The sequence below is a fragment of the Aythya ferina genome (assembly GCF_964211825.1).
Source record: "Aythya ferina genome assembly, chromosome: 21".
Taxonomy (NCBI): Eukaryota; Metazoa; Chordata; class Aves; order Anseriformes; family Anatidae; genus Aythya; species Aythya ferina.
In genome coordinates, this window is record NC_140319.1 from 3,206,385 (window position 1) to 3,226,431 (window position 20,047).

Consider the following 20,047-nt stretch of genomic DNA (forward strand, 5'->3'; position numbering starts at 1 on the left):
CTATGAAAATTAGAAAAAAAAATCTCTCTCTCAAGATTTATTTTAAACCAAATTAAGTTGTCCACTCCCCACCTCCACCTCTTCCCCAAGGCAAACAAGTCAGTGGTTCACAGTTGAGGTAGTTGTATTTAAATTTGGAGCCACTCTGTAGTGTCCAGATTTGTTTTGCTCCCTCTGCTGAGAAGCCTTGCTAAATCTGAAGAGCGTTGAACGGGTCAGGTTTAGAAGCTGGTCAGTTCTGGTTCCTCCTGACACTCTGGACACCAAGTTCTGGAATCCAAATGAAGACGTCATTAATCAAAGAATGCCAGTGTGTTCCCATTTTGCTGAAGACCGGGGAGCAGAAGAGGTTTCTGCCTATGTCCTGCTGTTACTCAGTTCCGTTTTCTTTTTTTTTTTTCTTTTTTTTCTTCCAGACATTTTCTTTTGCTCAGCCATCAATGATTATCATACTCCTGAGAGAGATGGAACTGCAGTCACCACCTGTATGATTCACAATGTCTCCATGGAGTGTTTAAAAGCTATTCTTACCACACGGGGATGGTGAGAAGACTTCTCTTCCAGTGAAGCTCGCAGATCCAAATTGCTGAGCATGGAGTTACTGGAAGTGATGATGTTTTCCCAGCCAACCAGGCAATGCTGTGAGAAGAGAGAGGAATGTTATATGGCAGTACTTTTTAGATCAATACTCCACAGGGAGGCACTGGCAAGCTAATTAATTAATTTTTGAAGAGTTTTGTATCACTAAAGAAAGAGAAGAAATACCTTCTACGCAAAACTGCATAGTTATCCCCTCTTCCATCTTCCGCTGGCTAAATTATTTCTAAACCGATCTCCTGCTTTGTGAACTCAAACACCTGACCTCTCTGAACTTGTCTCAACTGACTCATCCAGTGCCTCAAACCTCAAGCTAGGCTTTTTCCTACTTCTTATCTGTAGCTCTGCAGGGCAGTGCTGGGTCTGGTAAGTAACACTGCCTGCAGCATTATTTAGTGGCTGGTATACAGGACCAACTCTGCAAAAACAGTTTTAGATCCAACCTTGCCACTATCGGTTATTCCTGAGCTCTACACCATGTGGATACTTCACATAAGCTTGTCTTTTTGACTCTTTAATGCCTTTTAACAGAGATGGGTGCTCTGAGGTATGGTTCTTCTAGTTGAAAGGTTGATACCTGAAATTGAGCAGCTGAATTATGTCCCAGCAGTATACAGCTTTACATGGCACTTTCTTTTCCTCAGCATAAAGCATTCACAGTTGTACCAGTTACATGAAGGTATGAACTCAGGAGCATGGGCAAATGGCTTTTCTTGGTACGTCAGCAACCCAGATCAGAACTTTACTCACCACCACACACAGTCCAGTGACCATTCAATTCAGAAATTTTAGTACAAACTATGAGAGGGAGGAGAGAGTCCTTAATTCTTTCCTTCTTGTATCGCAACAATGCTCAACCTGGGCTGTGCAATCAGTACCAGAAAGATGACAGTGACTTACCGAGGGTAATGCTAGACTGTCTGCTGGTTCAAAGCTTTTCCTGCGATGAGCTTTGTGTTTGTAGGCAGGCAGAAGAGTAGACCTGGGAATGCTGACCCTGCAACCACATACACAAAGTAATTGCCTACACCTTCCACAAGGCAGAGGAAATCTGTATGCTTTCTCCACTCAAAATCCGAAGTTAATCAAAAGAAGAATAAAGGCAAGCAGTTTTGGATTCAGGCATTTCTCACCAGCTTCACAACTATTTCTGCTTGTGGAAAAGACTTGTAGGGAGTTTTTAAGCAAGAGATTTCTCTGCCTCGAGAACAGCATCCTTCTGTGGAGCTATTTTGATGCTCTTTTCTCCCTCACATGATCAGCTTTTTCTTCCCATTGTCTCCTTGAGTCCTGCACGTTACAAAAAAATGATGTTCATCTACCTGACATAGGCTGGCTCTTCCAGTGTCTCTGGGGGCTGGTGGGCACGTGGCATCTTACACACGGGACAGGCAGATTCTGAATCCACAGGGACAGTGAAGAGGCGCTGGTTTAATCGATAACAGTAAACACCTGCCACACAGAATAATGAAACCATCATAGCATTTCTAGTTTGTCAGAAGGTTCCTCAACACTTACAATATAAAGCGGTGTTTTACCACAGTGCTACACGTGCATGCTATAGAAACAGAGCTGCTTTTCCTAAAATACCATTTACATTTCCTGTCCCCCAAATAAGTTCCTAAAAAGCAAAACCAAAACTCAACCCCCTCAAACAAAAAATAGAACAGTAGTCAATTACAATAAACCCTGACAAAGTAAGATGACACTGATTGAGAGAGGATGCTCAGAAGTCTCTTCAGAGGAGGAAGTCAAGTCTGGATTAGAAATTACAGTGAAAAACAACACATTTTTCCTTGTCTCACATGATGTGGGGCTTACTCAGAGTAACAGGTAAAGAATGCTTAGTTGTTTGTTCAAAGAAATTGGATTAGGAAGAAACCTGATCTTACACTTATGAGAAATCTGATCTTACACTTATGGGAACTGGTTATCAAATCTTGTTCTTGTTCAGGAATTATGTAATCCAGAGCCTTGGGCCTAAAGAAACACACAAACACATCAGTTAGTGACAGGGGTGTAGGCCCTCTGAACAGCCCCCATCCTTTCCAAGCATACATTCATGACTGGGAGTTAGAGGCCTGCAGAGCCACCCTTACAACTTTCCACTGCAGTTAGACCATACTTCTCATTACTCTGAGGGGATTCATAGCTGCTTCAGCCCTTCCCCTTGTACCCACTTACTCCAGGGGCTGCTCATGGATACATGCTTCTTTGTTGGCCTGTCGGAACTCATGCAGCTCAGCAAAATATTGATCGGATTTTTCTGCTACTGAAGTGTCTGTATCTAGGAGCCCTGAGAATGTGAAGGAAAGAAAACAGTTCGAGGCTTTACTGATTTTGAGAAGGCACCAAAGCAAGCATTGAGCAAAATGATCAAGTCAGCCAAAGGTCTGGAGCATGGAAGTGGATAATGAGAAGAGCACCCCATCATGTCACGTCAGACATTTCTGGTGTGATTTGGGTTCCTTGTTACGTTCACTCATTTTGGTTACTTGCTGTCTCCTCTGACCCCACTGAGCTTTGTCATTTGCTGCCTGGATTCTCATACCATTGCCACTTCACCACTCTAGGGAAGCAGATATCACGTCTGTCACAGTGCAGCAACAGCTACTGACCAAACCACAGCTCCTCTGCTGAGACTGGCTCCATGGGCTTTATGTCTGTAGCTATGTCACACCAAAACTTAAAGGAAGGATAACCTGCGTTTTAACTCTTGATATTACACATCATGCCAAGTGCTTTGCTTCAGGTTTAAGATTCACCTGCAATCCAGTCATAGCCCAGGAATGGACGCACAGACCAGCTACTCACAGGCAGGGCATATTCTTCAGGCGCAGACTGAAAAGTCACATGAGCAGCTTCCTTCTGGGAAGAAAAACAATTCGTAAAGACCTCTTACACATCTAGCAGGACATTCAAAGGCACAGCTTGGTAGATAACTGGGAGGTATTTACATGGGACAACTGTGGTTTAGTTTACAGCTAGATCTATAGCTCTACTAGTAATCTGCTCAGAGTAAGCAGTATTCTCCCGACCCTTCCCCACATCCTTCTACTGATTTATGAAAAGGAGCAAGCATTGGTTTCACCATTTACCTTCCACTCTTTGGACTGAGATGTCAGCAGGATTGATTTAGGGGTTATGGGCCCCTTGCTGGTCTCTTCACTTTGTTTTTTGTTCAGTGGTAGGTCCAAGTGAGCCTTCAGTTGTTTTTTCTCATTGAGACCATGTGGAAGAGCGGACTGGTTTTTGTTCTCTCCATGTCCTAGAAGCGAAGTTTCATTCTCTGCACTTTCTTGATCGTGGCCATACCTATCCACTCTGCAGGTTTCTCTACCACATGCAGTAATTGTGGACACAGGCATAACATTCTTCTCTTTATCAGGAAAGCTGGAATCCAAACTTCCTAATTCCTGCACCTTCATTTGTTGCTGCAACGCTCTGTCATTGCTGCTGCATTTGAGTGAAGAACAGAGGGCTGCTCTGGCTGCATAAGCTCTGGGTTCCGCAGACACCAACGTTGCAGGATCATGTTGAGTAGACACAGCACCAACTTGATTTTCCTTCTGTATGAACATCACATGGCATCAGATTACAAACACTTTTTTTATGAGCACAGTGTACTCAACAAGAAAAATCAGCTTCTCAATCCAGCCTGTTCATCCCTTTAAATACCCAAGGGAAAAACCATAAAGTCTTAATATCATTCATGAGACATCTATCAAGTGTTTGAAGAAGAAAATAAAAGGATTGTTTACAGCTGGCTTACAGCTAAATGCAGCTTCTTCCCAAGCTGAGAAGCTACTAAACTTTCAGGCTTTATGCTTAGAAGAAACTAAAGGATTATGTCTCATGATAATCCTTCCTATCTTACATTAAGAAACCTACATTTATTAGGTGGCAGCTGATCTTTGAAGACTGCAACGAGAACATATTTGAGACCACAGGATAAACAAAACCCAGAAGTCTAGCTACTTTTCCAACGAGCTCTATATTCCATGTTCTACCAGCTGTTCCATGTTCACACTGCTCTATAAGCAGAGCTACTGCCTACCAAACAAGGCCCATTTGCTTCCCAGCACTTTTAGCACAGACCCAGCACATACTCCTCTCTTGGGCAAGGGGACAGATCCTTCTGTAGTTGCTACATTATGAAGAGATGCTGGAATAAGTGGCTTGCTGGGAAGATGTTTTCTCATCTCTTCCTGCTTCATTCTTAGCTTTTGTAGAAGGTCTTTGTTGGCCTGACGCAGCCTACTCAGGTGCTCGAACTCCATCCTATGGATGTGTTTTCCTGTAAAGCCAGAGAAGAGTGAACCACATGAATGGAAGCATTAAGCAAAGAACCAGGTACAGGAAAAAAAAAAAAAAACAATAGGTAATTGTGCTTTCAGAAGACTTTTCATAAAAATCCCTTACAGGTGTTGGAATACTAGGAGTTTGCTCCTGAGAAATCAGCCAATGTTCAAAGATAAGTCTCAAAACTCTTTACGCTAGGAACAAGCATCACTGCATACCTCTCCAACCCTTGCGTGTAATGTCAAGTGTTTTCTACCCAGAAACCAGTAGCTGACTGAATAGAAGCAGGAAATTCTTACGGGGGAAACAGTAAACATGAAAAAGTCACTTCAAAAAGCCAAATAAGAGATATCTGATTCAGAGGCGGATATTTAGGACAACCATATATAAATCTCCTTTCATCATCTTCTTAAGCATCAAAATTCATATGAATGTGCAGTTAGTATCAATCACAACAACTTCACCATATGAATAGCAAATATGAATTTATTTACTACAGCCAAAAGAAATATTAAATCAAGTGTTTTCCACACTCCTCAGGCAGGAAGACTTCAAAAGGCTCAGTGATGACACAGTACTGGGGCTCTTACAATTCCAGTCCCACACACTAATCACTAAGGGTTATTGCCCTTTTTTTGGAAGAGGGGTAAAAAAATGACTTTAAAACAAAACAAATAGAACTTATTTTGGTTGTTCCGTCATGCTGTTCAAGATGTTTACAATGTCATAAAGTCCTCTAAATTTGCAGAAAGTCTCTTACTAAAAAAATAAAAGAGACAGGGTCTTTGTCTAACATAATCAATTATGTTCTAAATTAGAACCTCGTGTCTCTCTATAACCTTCTCTACGACCAAAGGATCCCTAAGTCCTCTAAAAGCTTGTCTGATTTGTTTTTGCATCTGCTTCCTTAGCAACTGAGCATAAGGAATCAAAAGCATCTACCATACAACAGTGCTGGGAGGAGCAACGAGCAGTGCTACCAACCAAACCCACCCACAACACAACTCTAAGTTACAAGAAAGGTGCACAACTGGACATAAAATAGAAATATCAGTCTCGAGGCACTGAATTTATTTGAGAGCATTTAAACAGAACAGTTCTCACAGCACTGACAGGGCAAAGCTAATGGCACCCTCTCACCATTGCTCACCAGAAATCGAATACTCAGAAATTAACATTAGTCAAGGGACTTTCTGGGAGGGTTTTACCAGATGAGATCCACTCTTAGCATAATCGACAAGAAGCTCTCGTTCGCTTTTTATGCTCTACCCCGAGGGCTCGAGCTTATGAAATTGCCTGAGCGAGATTCCTTTGCGAAAGGGAGCTCAGTTTGTCTAGGTAAAACACCAACAGATCCCTCGGGAACTAAGTAGCCGCATCTTGGAGACGTCCAACACCTCTGCAGAGCTTCCCAGGCCAGCTCCGGAGCAGGCTCGGCTCTCCCAGACCCACAAGGAGCGGGAGAGGCAGCCCCGGGCGTTACAAACTCCCCTCCCGCCTCCCAGAGGCGAGGCGGGCACCGAAGCAGGGCCGGTCACCTCTCCCTGCTCCCCCCCCACAACCAGCTCCGCGTTTCGGGGCCCACCTGTGCCGCCTCTCGGGGGCGATCCCGCGGCCGGGGGATCCCCGGGCCCGGCTCCAGCCGCCGCCGGGCTTCCCCCGGGCAGCCCCGGCCCCGCCGTTCCCGCAGCCCCGCAGCCGCCACACGGGGCCGGGCCCAGCGCTTCAGCTCCCGGCATGCGCGGGGAGCTCGGCCCCGCCCCGGCCCCGGAGAGGGCCCTGAGGGCGCTCCCTGCGCACGGGGAGGCAGCCCCAGCCCTGCTCCTCTCGGATTCACGGCTCGGTGCCCGGGCAGCCCAACTATTCCAAGTCCCAGGGAAGATAGGAGGCAAAGCCTAGCGCTGGAAGCGGCTTTTTCAGTCTTAGCACAACCTAGCAGCTGAGAGTACTCACTCAGCACCGCCCTTTCACTCTATTCATGCAGTAGTTGCTGGCCACTACATCCTACGATATTCTCAGGAACTTAAGATTCAGTTTTGACATTTTTATATAACTTAGGGATCTCACAAGCTTTCTGTCAGCTCTTTCAGTACCGTCCCTCTCAACTTCTCACAGTATGAATGCAAATAAAAGGCCGCTATCGAACACACAATTTACTACAACACAGTAGCACATCATCATCAGAACGTATCATACTTACACTTGAAGACTTTGTATCAAGTTATGCAGAACACAGCAGAAGAAATATTTTTCCAATTCATTTTTTATTTTGGTTTCCATTGCTTACAGCATTGATACAGGAATAATTCATGCAAATTTATCACCTTAAATACAGCAAAGAGAAAACTCACTGGTAAGAGTATTTTCCAAGAGCTCCATGAACATAACACAATCAGAAGATAAGTAGCAGCAATAAGATAAAGTGCATTTAGCTGACGTTCTTTAATAAGAGCTTGGGGGAAGAATGCTTTTGGAATTACCTCTTCTAAAAATTAGTTTATCATTCCTTATGACAAGCAGAAGATAATCTCCTTGCTAATAGTGTTCTTTCATCCACCAACCTGAATTAAAGAAGTACAGCTGCATTTTGTTTAAGAGGAAACTAACTCATACGTCTTTCTGTTAAAAGTTTGATTCTTGATCATTCAGCTTCTAGTGTCAAGGGTTATGCACATACTTAAAAAATACTTCCCTCCCCTGTTAGCAGTTTTGCTTCTTAAAAAATTCAAGTGGTTCTTTCCCCGTTCTATAGGTTAGGTTTCACCCCTGCAGTGAGAATGCCTACATCACCAAAATCCGAACAGTGTCAGAAACACACTCATGGGCAGGACACCAGATTCTAAGAACCCATCAATCTCTTTCCGTTTACAAATCTGACCCTGGCTTTGAAGATCAGATCACTTATCAGATTTCCTCTAAAGGCCTGCTGTAGAGATAGTAGCAGCACATCTTCAAAGGCAAGATCAGCACTTCAGGTAGTCTAGAGCTGCTGAGTAGTTCTACCCTCTACCTCAAATTGACAATTTCCTGTTGTATCAGAGATCTGCTTAATGTTTTAACTCAAAAGCACGGTACATTGCCTATTAGAAATGCATACATAATAGCTTGGGAGACTAAAGATCTGAATTTATTCACCTAATACCTACAGCAGAATAACAGTGGATGATTCCACTTACTCTGGCATACATCACCTCAAGCCTAGAGAACACATTTCCAATGGCTAGGACTCAAATTTCTCTTCCCCATTCTCAGTTCTGATATTTGTGTACTGGCAGCTGCCCGAGGAAACTGAACAAGGCCAATAAGGAGCCCTCTGATGAAAACAGCTTTTCAGTTTGGGTTGCATTCAAAGCTGTCCCCAGGAAGTGAAAGGTTTGTTTGCCGTCTGCACTCCAGGGAACTAAGCAGAGTCTCACTGCCAGCTCCTACATAACCAAGATACTTCAAGTCTTACTGCTAATCTTTAAACAGCCTGAAGTACTTACTGACACTCTGCTATTTTTTCTCCCTCTAGTATCAGGCAGCTTCTTCTCTGGACCTTCACACGAAGTGGTGAACTTGTCACAGGCACATACATTCACACCTGAGCACAAATGAGAAGTCCTAAGGCTAGCTGATACCATTTTCAATTGAATAGTCTTACTTTCAATACAGCAATGACAACAAAAAACACTTTAATAGTTCTGAATTGAGCTGTGACCTGCTCACAGATAATTCATATTCTCTAATGTTTGATACTGAACGGATTTTGGTTGACCCTAACCTCAGAATTAATTACAGGATCTGATTCTGGATTCCTGAGGGACATTTTGTGGGGAATATACAGGTCATACCCAATACATGGTAAAATACAGATCCACCAAGTGGAGAAGAAGCTTTGCAACATAGGAGCCTGATCCTGGTACTAGTGAAATCAGTGGGAATGTCTCCTCTACCAATTTCAACACAAAGAGAATCACGTCCTTATAATTCTCAAATTTTATACTCAAAATTAATTTGCTTCAGGGCAGAACTCAATAATCAATTTGATCTGTTTGCAAATAAAAAATGTCTTAAAAAACTTAACCCATTCTTACCCTGGCATTAAATAGGAAGGACAGGTCTCCCACCTTCAGACTTTTAACAGAAGAGAAACAACGAATCATATTACTGCAAGGACTGTAACATCATATGGGAACTCTACATGAAGTATAATCTCTTACAGCTTGTAATCCCCATGCTGCCCTCATGGCCAAATAATGGTAATGGAATTCCAAAGGCCTGCTTCCAGAAACACAGCTGTGCAATGCCAAAAAACCCCCACATTCATCAACTTATTTCATAAAGCAGTTATTTACATTCTGTAAAGTGGCTCATTTTTTCATTCCTAATTTTCTTCCTCAACAAAATGCCAAATTATCAACACTAACTCCTTCCCAGGAGCTAGCTATGACGTTGCAAACTATTTACCTATGATGTGAAATGGGTCAGACTGCATTATTAAATAGCTTTGAAGAGGAAGAAAGTAACTCCAAAGACAATAAACGTACCAAAACAAAATCTTGGTCAGTCTTGCTCTGGAAGAGAACTAGGTTTTGTTCACAGGTTTAAACATGCTGACAGCAATAAACCTTTCTATGAAGAGAAACAGTGCAGCGGTTCTTTGCCATGTTCTACAATAACGGAAGGTTTACCTAGGAGATAGGCTTCCAGGGGCTATAAAAGTATTGTGAAATTGCTATTACTTGTGTGCATGAGATCACTGTTTAGAAAAACAGCTGCTTGTCACATACATAAACTTGGGGCTTTGAAGTCAAAAGCTCTTAGTGTAATAAAACGAATGACTCCATAAAGAATAACATTTAACCTGATAAACATTTGCTTTTAAACTTGACTGTTACTGTACCTCATTTTGATTTTAGCAGCCCCCTGTAAATGTACGAAGCACACATTGCTTCTGAAGTAGCCTGGTCTCCCAAGCAGGAAAAGGGAGTTATAAACAGCTAGTGTTTAGAGGTGGGACACAAAACAAGGATGCAGAATCCTACTGTTCACACAGCAACTGGAAACATAGCGACAGACTTCTGCTCACTCCTTTTAGGGATTCCATCACCCACCACATTCTCTGCAGTAACTGAAAGAGCACTGAAGGGAAGAAATGGTGTTGTTTTTCCTCTTCTTCCCACACTATCTGCTTTGCTGCAAGTACTGATGTGTGAACATGTTAAGTTCACTGTCAAGCCAACCCGCTTTATTCCTGTGAAGACAAAAAATCTCTATTAGGCAAGTAAAGTTCTTCTCAAGCCAATCTGAAAGAAGCATGACTAAGATTAGTCAACAGCAAGGGGTGAAGAGGAGTGCCAAGGAGGTCCATTCCAAAATGCTACTAGCATTGCTCATCTCCTTCAGGTCAGGAACGCTAGCCAGCTAATAATCCCCAGTTTTGAGGTTCATAGTGAGATCTTGGCCACAACTTCAAATTGATCTTAATATTTGTGTAGGTATGGTATGGTTGAAAAGTTCTTCCCAACAGCTTTTGCAGGGTGAAGTCAAATTCAATTGAAGTCAGATTCAATTGTGTACAATGGTGAGGGAGAGACTTTACATGATTTTCATAACCTGAAGAGTTTGTAGAAGTAGAGGGCTGTATGGTCTGGTAAACAGAAAGGAATTTTAATTCCATACAAACCAGATGAAAGAAGGAGAAGGTGCTTTTGAGATAAAAGATTTAAATGACTGTTGACAGTACCTGAGCTTAGCATCTTTCCTTCTTCTATCAGGCAAAACAAAAAGCACTGCTCAACAATACCTCAAGAATATCCTCTCTCACCGAAGAATCTAAGTGACTTTCTATTTAGAGGCTGCAGAATATTGTTTTGATATCTCTGCCAGACATTTTAATATATTGTAGCAATTTTTTTAAATATAATACTAAAAGGGAACAACTTGTTATGGAAAGATGTTGATGTCTGCACATCAAAACCTATGACAGAAGAAGAACTACGCTCAGAGACACGTCCTAATCTGAACATTATGGGACAATCACAGGAAAATCAGCTGTATGCAGATGTCTGTATACATGTAATAAGAATATCTCACCTGAGCAGTTTTGCTTTGCTCTGCAGTGAATCCAGAACTTCAATTTTTTTATTCAGAGCAGAAATTTCCTGCTCAAGATTCTCCCGTGTGACATCCACTTGCTGACATAAATGAGCAAATGTTCCAGCAAGCTCTCTGTGAAACAGAAATAGTTGGACAGTGAAAAGTAAGATCAAGCACTGAATTCAAGGAATAAGCCCCTCTGATGGACAGTAATGACACTGACTCAGATGAAAACATCTTTCCGCTTTTGCACAAGAATACATTAGTCAGAGCCCTAACATTTGAGAGACTGAAGTACATTAAGACTAAAGGTTAATATAGCACCCACATAATACATCAGGTTATTCAAAAAAAAACCACACCCCATAATGTTCTTTTAGAACACATAATACGTTTCTAGATTGAGTTCAATATGCAGACTTATCTTACTTTAAGAAGGAATATAATCCTACAAAAACAAACAAACAAACCAACAAAAATGTAACAGAATTTAGTTAGGTGAATATAGGGAACTCACTGTTGGACTTGGTGGCTGCAATTAGAACCTGTATAGCTGACAATGAGCTGCAATTTCTCTCCAGCATACTCCACAAACTGCCGTTTGAAAGCTCTCTCCTTTGCTTTTGTAGTCCAGGTGAGACGCTCATATACATAAAGAAGCCCATAAAGGCCAAAAGAGAGAGCAATCAGTCTCCAACCCACAGCCTTCCAGACCTAAAACAAGCACAGGGAAAAGCAAGTAACACAACCATCATCTAGGAATGGTGCTGCCTCCTAACAATGGTGCACAGAATACTGCACTTGTATTTTAGGCACATGAAAATAAGCCAGAAATCTCCAGAGACAACCCTGACTCGCAAGTAGTTTCATTGGTCAGATAGCTTACTACTGATTTCCTATCTACAACGTAAGAATACCAATGGGTTAACTTTTCCAGGACATTTAAATTGCAATTACACATGCAAATGATCTTTGCCTATTTCACAGATCCTTGTTTCTGAAGAAAAAGACATTTTTAGGAAACCATTTTCCCTTTTAGGAATTGTTCATCCCTAGACACTCTGGATTCAAAACATTCTCCCTCCCCCTCAACTTTAACCCCTGTTCCCATTCCTCTGTCAATGGGAAAAATACTAATTCTTCCTTTATTCTCACAGGAATATCAAAGACTATTTAATGTTTTTATAACATAATTTGAAAGCTTTTTATCTTCACAACTATGACTCCCAACAGAACTAATATGCAAAAAAGCTCAATATTTGCACTCAAACGGAAGATAACATATTTCATTATCTGTGAACTGGGAATATCTACAAGATTCAGCAGTGCAACTACTTTTCAAGTCAGTGCCAAGGTTATTTATATAAACGCTTCTCAGACTGTCAACCCACCACTCCACCAACCACGATGATCCCCATGGAAGTTCGGGAAGTTAACGAGGCCAGTCCAGTGACCATTGACACCATGAGCTCTTCCTGGGTCATAGAACCCTGAGGCAAAGGAGGCAGGCTAGGATTTGCTGGTGTCAAAGGGCGTTGAACCTAATTTGAAAAGCAAGGACAAAAACAAAATTAAAAAATAAAAGCAAAGTACAGGAAAAAAGAATGCAAGACACTGCCCTTCCCACTAGAAAGGCAGCAACAACCAACCACTGGAGTTAGGAATATCACTACTACCTCTGATCACCCAACAAGGTATCTCACCTGGTCATTATAGCCCATCAAGGCCCGACGACCATTCTTTGGTCCCAAAAATCTGTTCACCAGCATCGTCCACCCAAGAGAGAAATGGAATTCTATGTCTTCTTGGAAGTCAGCACAAAGTTTATCACAGTTCAGATCGTAGCTGAGCGTGAAGCACTGTCGAGGAATTAACATGTCTATCTGGCCTCGCAAAGACACTGGGAGAAGGGGTTTTAAGCCATCTGCAAGAACAGAATATAAACACATACAATAAATGGGTGATTGAGTTCACAGTAATTAAAAGGACTTGCATTCCATAATCAGAGCGCTTACTGGTTATTCAATCCTCTGCAGTTATTTTTGTTAGTATTTAAATTTCCGGAAGCCAAGCGCCTTGCAAAGCAAGAGCCACATCACAAAATATCATTCAATTCTTAGTTCTTTAGATCAACTCGGAAGTCCTTCCATGGATGCTTACAAATCCTTACAAGTAACTGCAGTTTACACTTTAGCAATAGCTTGGAAAACAGAATCTGAAGGCCAGTTCCTAAAGTGTTGCTCTCTCAGTCACAATGGATTAAGGTGATTGCTTTAGTAATTAATATAGTCACTGAACAAGTTCAGGCACACTGTGGGAAAAGCAGGAATACCTAGTCCTCTAAATATAACTGTTACTAATCACGTTGGAAACTAAGACAATGCTGCTGCACATCAGCCATCAGAGTAAAAAGAAAACCCGAACATCTACCTAATTATTGTGTATTACAGTAAAAGAAAAAAGAAAGGGAAACATTTCCTGCAGAACTGACCTATCATTTCTTGCTGCATTGTCTGCAGAGAAGCTGTGATTGCATTGGAGCAACGATCTGACATGTTACGGCCCAGACCTTCCTCAATGTGTTTATGTAGCTCCTGACAAACAAAAAAGGGTTACAAAAGTTATTGAGATTAAATAAACATAGGTAAGATGCAAGTTAGAGGCGCTAGAGCTTACCAGTTAAAAAAAAAACACAAAACAAAACAAAACCCAACAAAACTCCCAAAAGAGGAGCATGCATTCTGTCTGCCCAGTCTTCTAGCATCAGGGTTTTTTTTCCCCTCTTTCTTTAGTGAAGGAGAAAAAAAACAAACCATGAAAGCTCACATACTCTGCAGACTAGGAAAGGTTTGATGTATACAATGCAATATATCATACATGTATTCGCTTATCACTTAAGTTAGCTTAAAAAACAAACAACAACAACAAAAAACAACAACAACAACAAAAAACAGAAAAACACCAAAAGATTTCCTTCTTTAAACTTAAAAAAACAGAAAACTGTCCAAGTGCAGAAGAAACGTGAACAAATGACATTTTACAATATGAAAAGCTCAGTTCTTCTCAGTTGGAAGAATGTTAAGCATTTCAAAGAGCTGACCTAAGTACTGACTCAGAGCCTGATGAGTATAAAAAAAAAAAAAAAAAAAAAAAAAAAAAAGGCCTGCTTCTTAAAGGTTGCTTAAGCCAACCACCACTTACGTTCTTGTAAACTTTCAGAACTACTTGAGATGGATGGAAATCTGCTTGGTATTCATCTACCAACACGGAAAGCCGTCTGATTTCTTCTGCCATTGCATTTGATACCTGCAGAAACGGCCATATGGGATGTTGTGCCCCAAAGAGAGTCTGAAAACCACTGCTGAATCACACATTTCCAAAAAAGCACTCTTGAACACTAGACACTATGATTTTGCAGCACCACATTGCCATTGTTTGCCAACTGCAATACCAATGACTAGCAAAGAAGATGGTGTAGAATATGCTTTGTGTAACAATTCAGAAAAAAAAGTCAAAATATGATGTGTGAAAAATGAATAGGCTTTTTCTATATATTCATAATTGAGCTAAAATGGTGTGTTATTATTGACAGCAAGAAAATTGACCTTGTTATTCAAGACTGAAATAAAGAAACTTGTCTGGAACGTTTTATCATTTTAGAAAGCATTCAATGCCAAAATGTAGTAGCAATAATTCAAACATTAATCTCACTGTTTGTTTAAAGCATCTTATGAGTCTCTCTGAAAGTTGTCCCCACAAGATAGAGATAATAAAAGGAAAAGTATTATACTTTTCCTTTTATTATCTCTAGGAAAAAAAAGCAAAACAATAAACAAAAAAAATCCCCTTCTTCTGAAAGTATTCTCTCTCTTCCCATCTGTAACTCTCACTTCCATATTATTTCAAACCTTTGTCAGCACTGAGCGTATCTACAACCATGCTGGTGGCTGGTTCAGACCATCTTTTCTCTTCAGCAGTCACTCATCCTTACCTGCCTCTCCACTTCTTCTGTGATCTGTTTTATTTTCCGCTTGTAGTCTTGAGTAAGGAGCTCCAGCTGTTTGTCAATAAAACCTAAACGTTCCTGTCGCTCCTCTCGCATTTCCAGACAGTAAACTCTGATGGCAAGAAGGACACATCAAAAAGCCAGGTAAGTGCATTTCTTATCTGTAGATACCTTTCGAATTCCAGAGACAAAAGACATTCTCCTGCCCAAGAACAAAGTATGCCAGTATCTATAACATATTAGACACACATGGCATACAGGCCAAAAAGGATTTTCCTCTCTCCATACTTTCACAATTCACTAGAAGCAAGACTACTAGTTCACACCCTTCCTGCTCCCAAATCCTCTGTATCCCACTTTGTATTTTAAATGCTCACGTTCCCTTAAATCTCTCCCAGAATGCAAGCTTCAGTCATGTATCAAGCATCAGCATCTCCTCACCGCTGTTCCTGGGCAGCGATATGCACAGAATCCATGATGAGACGAACATCTTCGGCAATCTGCTTTGCTCTCACTGTATGCTGCTCAAATTTTGTCTTTACTGCTGACTGGGAGATACATTCCTGTACGTAAGAAGTAGCCGAGATTAGCAGCAAGCAGAAAAAGACTAACACCATTTCTCCTTCTCATGTTTATAACCTCTAGTCCCCAGCCTTTCAGAAAAAAAGCCTAAACAGAAAGTTAGCACATGTAACACTCACCTCAAATCTTCTCTCAAAGTTCTGAAACTCAAACATTCTCACTTGAAACCCATCTGCCAGTGCTCCACCTGAGAGAAGAAAAGTACAAAACAACCACTTACATTTTGAGAAAGCAGTAAGATGTTTGACATCAGTAAATATTCCAGCCTAACCTTGGAGCCAACGCAAAAGAGTTGCTAAGTCATCTCTTTGGTTTTGGCTGCTCTTTTAATAATTTGACCCACCCCCGTTTTGTCTCGTTTTGGGACAAGGAATTCTACATTTCTTCCCTATAAGAAAACTGAAAGTCTCTGTTAGCTATTTTTACCTCCTTCTGGCATCCCTTGAGCCTTTTGAATCCTGGCATTCAGCACTTCTTTTGCAGACACAAAGAAAATTCGATCCCCTGCCTGTGCTCGATCCACCACACCCAGCTCATCTACCAGGAAACTGGTACACCGCTCCATGTGTTGTCGACGTACCTGAGGGATAAACAGGAAAAACTCTACATGCAGTTAAACCCACTTTATACTCCTCCAAAGTTAGATCAGGTACACAGATGCCCTCTGCTGGTCTAAGCTACCAATGTAAAACAGTAATAATAATAACCCTTGCTGTTTATAAAATCCTCCAGAAGTTATCCAGGTCATCTAACATCAAAACGCCCCAGTGAAAGTTCTTTATTTCCTTCTTACAAATCTCAGGAGTCTTGTTCAGACTGCTGTGCTATACTCCCTTTAGTCTGCAAGCTATGGTAGTAAAAACCTGAACTGCAGACCCTATAATGTCCATGCAGCTAGGAGGAATTGAAATACACCACAAACCTCTTCCATGTATTCTGGTTCAGAGGCAGATGCATCCCAGCGGTTATTTAAAATAAATATATTGGGTCGAGACAGACGTTCATTCACCTTGTGAAAGAATTGTTTCTCCTATGCAAAAAGGAACAAAAACACTTAAATTAATATGTATAAGCTTTTAAACTTTTAGACAAATTCACTTAAAACTAGCAAGTGGATTTGAACATACAGTTTGCATCAACGTTGATTCTGAATTTGCCACCAGGACAAACACATCAGCATCTAGACAGAACTTGTCAATCCAGCTGTCCAGCTCTGTGGTTACATCAATGCCAGGGCTAGCAGTAAAAAGAGAAGAGATGTTACTATGCTGTAGAAACACTAAACATATAATTTAAAAAGTTCATAAGAAATGTGCTCCAGCTATTCAGGGCATTCATTTCCCATGTCTGAGCTACAGTGTCCAGAGGTGATGCAGACTAATCAAGAGAAATTGTGGCTGTTAATTACAGGAAAGGACTTTGGTCACTGTCACAGAGGAGAACAGGGTCACTGCCATTGATGTTTGCTAAATTTATATTTGAATACATCTATGTAATAAATCTATGATAAAGAGGAAAGGAAAGAAAGACATTCTCACCTGTCCATGAGCACCAGGTCATCCTTTAAGAGAGGACATTTGGAATTGGGCCACATTACGCTGACTAGACTGCCAGCATTCAGAAGCTCATCTTGATGAAGGGCGTGAGCCAGCTGATTCACTGTCTACTCAAAACAAGGGGAAAAAAAAACGGATGCTAAAACTTTTTAACACAATTATCTTCCTTCAGGATTGTTCACAATTCAAGATAAAGCAATAAAACCCAACTTTGTATCTTTTTTCTCCCTGGGATTTTTTCCACATACAACTTGTTTGAGTCTCCCCGGTCAAAAAACAGCCATCTAATAAGAGTTTATGAGAAAGTTTCCTGTTAAGAAGGGGTGAGGAACTATCAGGAAGGCTGTAACCTTGGTCAGTTATACCGAGCTCAGAAGAACTTCCTGAATCATTTCAGCTCCCTGTTATCACTCACAATTACAGCACGTCATCTATCACATAAAATGTACAAGCCCTGTCTTATAGCTTCCTTCACTCCTCCCTTCCTACATCAAAAATCCTGCTCCTAATCTCTGCTCCTTCAATAATTAAAATCCTTAACTGTGAAAAATGTATTCAGTGTGATTTAATTTTCTTGTTCTTTCCATTTTCTGGCACCTCTTAAAATAAGGACAGCGCTCTTCTCCTTTATTTTATGCTTAAGGGAAGTGTACCTTAACATTCTTCTTTTCCTCTGAGCCTTCAGTAAGCAGGAAAGCCTCATGTCCATCTGTCCCTTCTACACGCAGGAAACAATTAGTGGTGTGTCCAATTCCTGAAGGAAGGACTTTGTCCCACAGCATAGCATTTATCACCGTGCTTTTTCCATTGCTTGTCCTGGAGAGAGATCACAGGATGGTGTAGCTGGGCTTCTAAGATTCAGGTATACTCATTTTGATGTAACAAAAACCAATCTTTCTAAACCAAAGCAGTTCCAGAAATAACAATTTAGGTGCCATAGGCAACTTACAGAAAAACTTTTCTATTATTTATTTTAAAAATTCTTCCTAATAGATTACGTTCCACAATATTGGTGTCCAATTCACAAAGTACTAGCACCAGGGACATCTGCTACACGTTGCATGCAGAAGCGCTAGTGCTTCTAAAAATATTTTTTACTGGCTTCGATCCCAAAAATGCAAATTGCATTACCAAGTAGGGAGCGTAGGCAACGTAAGCACGTGACTCACCTTCCAAAAAAAGCCACTTTCATGTGTCTCCTTGCCAGCACTTCACTAATGCCACTGACTTTTGACAGATAGCCTTTGACTTCCAGTACCTGCTCTTCTGTGGTGACAGGATCAAGCTCGACATTCTTGTGCGTTTCTAAAATCAAAATATATCATGCCTCTGAATTCCAGAAGTCATCTAAGTATAGGATGAAACATCTCCTCATAATGTAACACATACAACCAAATATTAATGTGTCCCAAAGACCACATGGGTAATCTTAAACCATACAATTACACCCTGAGGCAATTTTGCATCAGCTGGTCTCTTTTACATATCTAATAACCATTCTTATCCTTAGGACTGCCTTGAACAGAACACATCCAACACTTCAAACACCCCAGCACTCTTAAAAAATCTTCTGCATGTGAAGCTGGTAGAGCCAACTATTGGCATAAGTTCCACATGACTAGCAATGACATGTCCAGGCTAGAACACTGTAAAGATTATAGGCACAAAACCAAACGAGCCTTGCAAAGTTCATTAAAACAAACAAACAAAAAAACAACCCTCCCAAACAACAACAAAAAAGCAGCTTGCTATCTAGCTCAGTTTCATAACAGGTATGAACTACTTATGTCAGGTGTAAAATATGAACCCTGAATACTTCATCCATAGTCAGTAAAATATTTCTTTTTGTCCTTCATATTAATATTGACAAATAAAGAGATAGGCCTTAACAAATACGAACAAAAGCAGGTCTAACAGAGCCATTTAACCAATAAGGGTTTTTTGGTGAGTGCTTGGGGGAATTATGTGTGGGCAAAAGACCATTACAGACTCGTAGTGGAAGAGTTCAGCTTACCTTCCAGGAACGAGGAGCTCTCATTGATGTATGCAGCCAACTGTTCAAAAATACCATTGATTTTCTTCTTTGCAGTGACAAAATGTTTAAGCGGAGAAGCATTTACCTCAGCCATGTGTCTTTTATCCTTCTTCACTGCAACTATTGACTTGGAACGACTAAACAATAGTGACATTGCGCTATAGGGAAAAAAAAATGCAAAAAAATAAAGGTAACTCACCCACAACTGACAGCTATGCTAGTGTCCAACATTCAGGGGGTAGACACCTGACAAGAACTTGACAGCTAAACGTTTTAAGGACTAAATCTTCTTTTAAAGAAGGATTTTTTCAATTTTCGACAATTATAAATTATTCAAATATCGGGAACAAAAGGAGTCACCTTTCCTCCCTTCCAGCAGAGAGGCCCCAGCCCCCCCTGCAGAGCACCGCTCCTCCTGGCCCCGCTTACTTTCCGGATGAGGGTCCCGCCTCACACGCCAGGCATGGTCAGCTCCAGCCCTCCTGGAACACGAACGAGCGCAGCTCTCCCGCCTTCCCCTCGCCCTGGCCGGCCTCGATCCCGCAGCTCCTCCGGCGACGCGGAGCCCAGCCCGTCCCTGCGGCAGCGGACGAGGAGCTCAGCCCTGAGCAGCCCGGCTCCGCTCCCTGAGGCGACCGCCACCGGCCTCCCCTCAGCGCTGCCGCGGCAGCGGGCGGGAAGCGGCCCCTGACAGGAGGCGCCCCCCGCAGCCCCGCCCCGCCTCTCACCTTCACCGCCGCTCGGCCGGTGCCGCCATCTTGCCCGCGCAGCCTCAGCCGCCGGGCGCGCCCCGCGCGTCATGGCCGCGACGGGCGGGCCCTGGCCCGGGTCGTGACGGGAGGTGTAGGCTGGAGGCGCTGCTCCCCCCACGGGCCTCGCCTGAGGTGC

General features: G+C 41.8%; 2 protein-coding genes across 7 annotated transcripts; both read right to left on the minus strand.

Moving 5' to 3' along the window:
• Nucleotides 1-24: 24 nt before the first annotated feature.
• MIIP (migration and invasion inhibitory protein) lies at nucleotides 25-7,236 on the minus strand. 5 transcript variants are annotated; one of them, XM_084495214.1, is made up of 10 exons: nucleotides 6,485-6,653; nucleotides 4,707-4,894; nucleotides 3,696-4,166; nucleotides 3,363-3,465; nucleotides 2,782-2,893; nucleotides 2,513-2,577; nucleotides 1,920-2,049; nucleotides 1,498-1,594; nucleotides 532-639; nucleotides 25-455 (listed from the first exon to the last, which is right to left on the minus strand). In XM_084495214.1, the coding sequence occupies exons 1-10, from the start codon at nucleotides 6,636-6,638 to the stop codon at nucleotides 438-440; spliced, it is 1,446 nt and encodes a 481-aa protein (XP_084351340.1). In that variant the 5' UTR covers nucleotides 6,639-6,653; the 3' UTR covers nucleotides 25-437. The 5 variants fall into 5 exon arrangements, with proteins under 5 accessions (XP_084351340.1, XP_084351341.1, XP_084351342.1 ...); XM_084495215.1 differs by lacking the exon at nucleotides 1,498-1,594; XM_084495216.1 differs by lacking the exon at nucleotides 6,485-6,653 and adding an exon at nucleotides 7,100-7,236 and having other exon boundaries at nucleotides 371-639.
• On the minus strand, nucleotides 7,145-20,026 carry MFN2 (mitofusin 2). Of its 2 annotated transcripts, XM_084495207.1 has the most exons (19): nucleotides 19,888-20,026; nucleotides 19,589-19,736; nucleotides 19,139-19,317; nucleotides 18,294-18,429; nucleotides 17,778-17,940; nucleotides 17,107-17,231; nucleotides 16,696-16,804; nucleotides 16,491-16,598; nucleotides 15,995-16,148; nucleotides 15,688-15,755; nucleotides 15,428-15,549; nucleotides 14,972-15,098; nucleotides 14,182-14,286; nucleotides 13,472-13,574; nucleotides 12,684-12,904; nucleotides 12,372-12,521; nucleotides 11,498-11,694; nucleotides 10,978-11,112; nucleotides 7,145-10,135 (listed from the first exon to the last, which is right to left on the minus strand). In XM_084495207.1, the coding sequence occupies exons 3-19, from the start codon at nucleotides 19,311-19,313 to the stop codon at nucleotides 10,066-10,068; spliced, it is 2,268 nt and encodes a 755-aa protein (XP_084351333.1). In that variant the 5' UTR covers nucleotides 19,314-19,317; nucleotides 19,589-19,736; nucleotides 19,888-20,026; the 3' UTR covers nucleotides 7,145-10,065. The 2 variants fall into 2 exon arrangements, with proteins under 2 accessions (XP_084351333.1, XP_084351332.1); XM_084495206.1 differs by lacking the exon at nucleotides 19,888-20,026 and having other exon boundaries at nucleotides 19,589-19,830.
• Between the last annotated feature and the right edge of the window lie 21 nt (nucleotides 20,027-20,047).

What these genes read in the sequence shown, in the direction of transcription:
- MFN2 (XM_084495207.1), bottom strand. Translation starts at nt 19,313, where the DNA reads ATGTCACTATTGTTTAGTCGTTCCAAGTCAATAGTTGCAGTGAAGAAG. An exon ending in GACCTGGTGCTCATGGACAG is followed by an intron (nt 16,805 to 17,106) that starts GTGAGAATGTCT and finishes TTTTACTGCTAG; the next exon opens with CCCTGGCATTGATGTAACCA. An exon ending in TGCAGCCACCAAGTCCAACA is followed by an intron (nt 11,113 to 11,497) that starts GTGAGTTCCCTA and finishes TCTGTTTCACAG; the next exon opens with AGAGCTTGCTGGAACATTTG.
- MIIP (XM_084495212.1), bottom strand. Translation starts at nt 6,638, where the DNA reads ATGCCGGGAGCTGAAGCGCTGGGCCCGGCCCCGTGTGGCGGCTGCGGG. An exon ending in GCCCCCGAGAGGCGGCACAG is followed by an intron (nt 4,895 to 6,484) that starts GTGGGCCCCGAA and finishes CTGGCTTTACAG; the next exon opens with GAAAACACATCCATAGGATG. An exon ending in GGGCTATGACTGGATTGCAG is followed by an intron (nt 2,894 to 3,362) that starts GTGAATCTTAAA and finishes TCACATTCTCAG; the next exon opens with GGCTCCTAGATACAGACACT.